Below are 6,562 nucleotides of genomic sequence, written 5' to 3'. Positions count from 1 at the left end.
TTCACCAGTCACTAGGTACGCTGAAACATACTATCAACCAGAAAATCAGTTCACAAGGTACACACTACCAACCAGAAAACTTGGATTCCTTCCTACAAAATTAGCCAGTCCATGTTGATTTACATATCCGTGTACACAATTTCATCAGTCACTAGGTACACATACTATCAACAGATAATTTGAATCCTTCCTGATACAAGCATAAACTTATAAATTCACCTAGGAAGTCAAGTACAGTCCTTGCACTTGATGATTACAAACATTGTGGCAAGTATAAACTTCTAAATCCACCTAGGAAATCAAGTATAGTACTTGCACTTAATGATAACAAACATTGTGGAATTTCTTTAATTTTAATATGGATATAGATAATTTTAGTGGCAACTTTCAGATAAACACCCAGCTCTGTATATCTCATATAGGACATAATTACATACATCATGCAGTACAGCAGATCTAGTCTGCAGCTCTGTGTTTACTTCAGTCTTCAAATGTGACAACCACCTTGCCAGTTGCATGTCCGTCTATACTCCTTGCCCATGCCTCTTCAGCTCTTGACAGACGGTGCTTACTGTCAACCACTGTCTTCAACTTACCATCCTTCACAAGATTTACAAGCAGTTCCAGATCCTTCGCATTTGCCGACATCATAAATGGAACCAGCTCTTGCTTTGATAGGGTCAATTTCTTAAGAGCAGTGGTTGCCAAAGATTTGGCACTTGGAGTGAGATCTATCACTTTGGCTACAGGCTTAAGATTTGGGCTAAAGTTGCACCACGGAATCCCAGTTGCACAGTGAATGACTGCATCATACGTACGACCAGATGGACTCTTAAGTGCCTCTCCTTCAGGAGTTTTGTAATCTAAAACTTCATCAGCACCTAACTTTTTTACAAGATCTAAGTTACGAGCTCCACAAGTTGCTGTCACATGGGCACCACCAAGCTTTGCAATCTGCCAAATAGAATGCCAAAGGGAACAAAACATATTAACAAAGTGCCCCCAACAACAAATAAACTCCACATTAAAACCAAAAAAACAGATTCAAGGCTCCGTAACCTCTCTTCCAGAATTAAAAAATACAAACAAGCAGTGTTTCATCTAAAGCCACGATTGTTCGTGCTTCATCACAGTACAACAGTGGGCCTAACTGCCAGTAGATACCGCAGTATAGTAAGTGGAGACATGCAAATCCTAACACACAAAATAAAGTCAGTGAAGATATGCAAATCCTAATATAGTAAGTGAAGAAAAGCGGATATAATAACATATACGAGATACTGCCACTAAGAAAGTGATGAACAATGTACTGCACAGTAATTCCCAAATCAAGGATGATACCAGAAAAGATGTAGGAAAAGGGACTGCGGAGATTGTTCTCAAAGTTAACGATGAAAAAGAGTAGATCACTTTGGGTTCGGCAATTTGTTCATGAGAATTGTAAGACCATGTAAGTTCGGGTTTTTAATGTCCAGAATAGTTTCACATTCATGTTGAACAGATCATCGACAAACCTCGACTCCCTCCTCTCCCAAACCAGGAAGAAGACGCACAAAAGGAACCTTAGAGACATCCCAACACAATCACAACAGATTGAGACTCTCAGTAAATTAAGACAGGCAATAGAATATTTTTCTACAATGCAAAGTGAAGAACTAATAAATGGCACCCTCTTTTGTGACACACCCCTCCTAAGACAAGTTAGTCTTCGGTAATATAAGACTTTGTTTGGGAGGGCAAATATAATCACGAATATTAGATGCCACCCCAAGGAAAATGATGAATAATGGACTACAATTTAACAAACAATTCCCACCATTATGCAAAGGTGATTAATAACCCTCCCCCTTTCCTCTCCCCCTGACTTGGCAAAGGACACAAAGGAGGAAGCTTAGATACATCCCAAAATATCCAGAACTAATTGAGACCCTAAGTAAAAGGACATCCTCCAAAGACACCAAGATGTCCTGCCATAGCAAGTGGATACTGCTATGATGAAGACATGCCAGAGCTGCAGCTAAACCTACTCTTGTAGATGACAGCGCGACATAGAAAAGTATGTCTACAGCACCAGGCCAAAGGCAACAATGTAACCCTGACAACTCTGGAAAATCAATAGACAAAACCTGTTACCTGAACAGCATACAACCCAACACCGCCTGATGCAGCTGTGATAAGAAGGTTTTTCGCTGTACTGCTTCCATCAAGTTTCACACCAGCAACATCACGTATTGATTGCAGGGCTGTAAGCCCTGCAACAGGCAAACAGGATCCATCTACAGCAGAAACTTCTGCTGGCCTCTTGGCCGTGTACTTCAGAGAAGCTGCAGTGAACTCCGCAAAACCACCTCCATCCTGTTTTAAAACACAGCAGCTATTAAAATCATAAATAGCAAAGTTTCTACTTTATTAAAATGATACATCAAAATCAAGTAACCTGGTCCTTTGAAAGTTAGCTATTCCAATCCTCTCTACATTTACCTTGAGATTGAGCCAGCTAACAACTTTATCACCAACAGAAAATGTGCCAACTCCAGGGCCAATAGATACTACTTCTCCAGCAATGTCAGTGCCTAAAAGACCCAGAAAAGTCTATCAATGTGACACCCTCCCTCCTGCCTCTCACAGATTTTCAGTGGTGCACACACGCAATCACACTTTATACTTACTGTTTTGCACACACACACTACACATCCACCAGCAAAGTATTATCAGTCTTGCTTTTACAATCGTCATTAAGCACCTTGTAAAGACTGCATGAACAATTATAGACAAACACGCACTTGAAGTTTCAGTAAATTTGCAGCTTAGGCTGCTTTTTTCAAGCATATTTTATAATGTTGCTTGCCCTGCATTTGAGATATAGTATCAAGGCCAGGCCCATTTTTGTTGCCCACAAAACAATCATCGTAAGCAAATGGACCGCAGTAACAGGCCACTTCAAGTATTGAGAGCTGGCTGCATTCCACACAATAAGCAAAAACATCACATGTATGCCAACAGCACAGAAAATATGGCCGAAATGTCGCTGATAGGCTCCAAGACACACCATAGGTGGATTTACATGGATTGGGCTGCATGAAGAATAACATGAGCTGTAATCTTAAGTTTGGCCGAGTGCAATGTCTCCACATAGGCAAAAGTAATTGTAGTTCTCAGCTGAATCTGGCCACCTTTCAATTGGTCAAAGAAAATCAGTTCACCTTGAGTCTCAGAAAATACTCCCATTGCTTCAATTTCATTCAGACAGAACATCATATGCAAAATACTAACCCCATCTGAATTCTATGAGTGTCTTGCAAGACAAGGAACTAAGACTATGCTTTGAACAATCAATAACTTCTCACATTATCCTTCCTTTGCACGTCAATTTGCAACAAGAGATATATGATCACTATCACTGTATGCTAATGACATCATCTAGATCCTTTTGGCCACCTCAAAGTACACCGATCCATTGGGAGTGAGCCGAAACTAAAGGTCGCTCCCACTCAAATGTCCATGCCACACTCACCATAGAACTGGATACTGGCCTTAACCCTCTGTGAGCTTAGTCAAGCCAAAGTAGAGAGAGACACTACGGAACGCAAAAGTGATTTTATGTGCACACATAAACTAAACCAAAATCGATACCAATGAAGGCTCAGATGTGAGGACTATAAAACCAAAATACATTGAGTTGTGAACTGATATAGACAAATAAAGACTGCTCAAAATTCAAATGCTGGTGCAGCCCAACAATAAAGCTGTACTGATAAAAGTAAGCTTCTTACACTTACAATAAGCAACATGCCTAGCTAGTTCTGGGCTCTTTGCCAAAAGTCTCCTTGATTGCTAGTAGATTCAAAGTGCTTTAAATAATGACTTCCCCTGGAGTGCAATGAATGTGTTACTACTAGAGAATGTCTAAGACAGCCTTTTTAACAGTACCAATGCACTTCTGCTGGACATATATAAAAACTACTGGTTGAATTGTCAGATCAAGAAAAGGAACGGTATGACTACTTGCACACTTGTGCTGGAAATATTAAAAGACTAGTGGTTGTATTCTCAGATCAAGGGGAATAGTATGACAAAGGAAAATTTCCAACTTAATCCAAGAAAAAAAACTATCCAACTCGTTAGTCATAATTTGTTCAATAATATAAAAAGAGAACAATATTCAAAATCATTAAAAAGCATCCAAATATTCAGACAGTTCAGCAACATTGCAAATTGGTTTATGTTACAAACACATGAAACCTGCATTCTTACCAGGTATATGTGGAAACTTTCCAGGCATAAGAGGCCGCAAAATCCCTTTTTGTACTTTCCAATCTACAGGATTCACGCTTGTAGCTTCAAGCTTTACTAGAATCTCATCCTTCTTGGGTGTCGGAACCGGTACCTCTACATGCTGCCAGAATCAGTTGACAAGAAGAAGTCATTCAAGCTTCTAAGACCCATACAGCTAGTTACATCTGCATAAGACATCTATCTGAATGAATTCATAGAAGGCTTCTATGTATTTCTTGCACAAGTGTGGTACCCTTGCTGCAACCAAAGGAATGATTACAGATGCTTAAATTCCCCCTTTTGCATTTTTGGATAACAAGAAAATTAGAGAGCTACAGCAATGGGCACCTGCAAGATCAAATATGTGTGACCAGCTGTAGATGATGAACAAACAGGCTATGCCAAAACTTAACAACCACCAACAAAACACAATATTAGTGAGTTTGGGAATCTCCCAATTCCCATTTTTTGAATACTAAAAAATTGGCACCCGGATAACATGCCCATAAGTTTCTCAAAACCATATGATGTAACCTATCATTGGAAAGCGCTTGAAAAATGGAATCTATTGAGTTGTAGAGCGCTCGATTTGGAGTTATAGTGTTCAAGTTATGACAAATCCAAAGATTGGATCATGTGTCCCAAACTTATGGGAAATTCCCATATTCCCCAATATGGTGTTACAAAAGCATAAACATCATGTTCCAACCATCATATAACCCATTGTGACCTTTCACAGCAAAACCTGAACCTTTCTTATAGTAATCAATGTTCAAACATGGATCAAGTAAAACCAGCATAAGTGTTAACTCTGCGCTTTGTAACAGGTGTAAAGGAACATCACCCTAGTCAGGCTTCAGAAAAGGTGGTCTGGACATTCCATTACTTTGTTGCCCACTCTCCGCAACAAAAATCACTGATGATTTTGTAAACCACGCTCCGGTGTATGTAAGTAGCTCTCCCTACACTTAAGCCAGATGTATAATCCTCTCATTTTGGCGGTGATCAAGTAAAACCAGAGTGTTAGCTTTGGCCGTGATCACGTAAAACCAGCAGGTGTTAACTTTGCACTGCATAACCAGTGTAATACTAGTAATACACTAACAGGCTACTCTAGTCGCCATTTCTAGCTGTATCTCAGTGGTTGTCCCTAGACTTTAACCAGACATGTAACCCGCAATCTGGCAATTGTTTCTTCTATGATTTCCTTGATTGTTTCTTGTATAATTTCCTCCATTGTACACAAACAGGAGAAGATCCACAGTCGTCACCAAAGCCAGTAAAAACACAGGATTAATGTGTACAAAGGACCAGTCGTGGATGAACCAAGGAGTCCAGAGGTGGCCTAGACCTTGAAAAAAATCAATCCTATTTGCAGAATCTGGATTACTGAATCCCTGCTGCACTTATATGCAGAGCAATTACGTCCAACATTCATCTGCTACGTTGCTACGGTAAGAATTTGTCAAAAAGAGAAGCTAGGTCGTCCCATGAACCGGAGGCCGAAGACATATTCTCCGGCTTATGGTCTCTGGAAGCAACAAGCTTGCCGTGTTATTCTAAAGACCTCCGACATGCGATGAAGCAGACGCGTATGGATTTGCACTGCATATGAAATTTCAGGAGAGGGGCATCTTCGATTATGTTATCCAGCCTAAAGGCTCGAATAAAAATCGTGCCTTTCTGCATATACATGGCGCAGCATTCAAAAGGAGAAGGGATGGAGCAAGGACTTGTGTTGTACCTTGAGAGCGGAGGGGCCGCCGCCGTAAGACGAGTACTGCACTGCACGCATGAGCTTGTCGGCCATGGCGATGGAGGTCGGCAACAATTTAAGAAGACGCGCGCAAGACGAAGACAGGCTTCTAAGAATGGATCGATGGTGCTGAGGCAGGTTGGGAAGGCACGCACTTTCTTGGAGGTGTAAATATGACGTGGCCCTGTGTAGAGTACTCTGTCACTCTCTGTTTGTGCCAATCCAGGGGCATGAGTTTTATCAACTTTAGCGAGAGGACTGTTTACTGGAGACCACGCGCACCCACCCAGTGGCCCCCCACACACACACACACACGCACGCACAGGCACACGTCATTCCCTACGCACAACTTTTGCTTACCTCTAGATTCTAGAAGCGTTTGTCTCCGCGCTGGCTGGCGGGCTCCCACAACCACTTGAGTCTTGCTTGCACTATGCCGCGGCCCGCCCCGTGTTCACAACGCCGCTTTTCATCGCCAACATAACCAACCTTTGCCTAAATAAATCTTTGGAAGGCTTTTAACCCTTTAGA

At 41.3% G+C, this 6,562-nt stretch overlaps 1 protein-coding gene across 1 annotated transcript; it reads right to left on the bottom strand.

The window, feature by feature from the left end:
• Positions 1–318: 318 nt before the first annotated feature.
• LOC148032102 (Oxidoreductase, zinc-binding dehydrogenase family protein) lies at positions 319–6,259 on the bottom strand. The gene is made up of 5 exons (XM_087682730.1): positions 6,020–6,259; positions 4,255–4,396; positions 2,482–2,573; positions 2,134–2,355; positions 319–954 (listed from the first exon to the last, which is right to left on the bottom strand). The coding sequence occupies exons 1-5, from the start codon at positions 6,083–6,085 to the stop codon at positions 481–483; spliced, it is 996 nt and encodes a 331-aa protein (XP_087538856.1). The 5' UTR covers positions 6,086–6,259; the 3' UTR covers positions 319–480.
• Positions 6,260–6,562: the final 303 nt, after the last annotated feature.

This window comes from Lygodium microphyllum, chromosome 8 (genome assembly GCF_053477565.2).
Source record: "Lygodium microphyllum isolate KBCC chromosome 8, Lygodium_microphyllum_v1.1.10, whole genome shotgun sequence".
Taxonomy (NCBI): Eukaryota; Viridiplantae; Streptophyta; class Polypodiopsida; order Schizaeales; family Lygodiaceae; genus Lygodium; species Lygodium microphyllum.
This window is presented reverse-complemented; position numbering and strand designations above follow the sequence as displayed.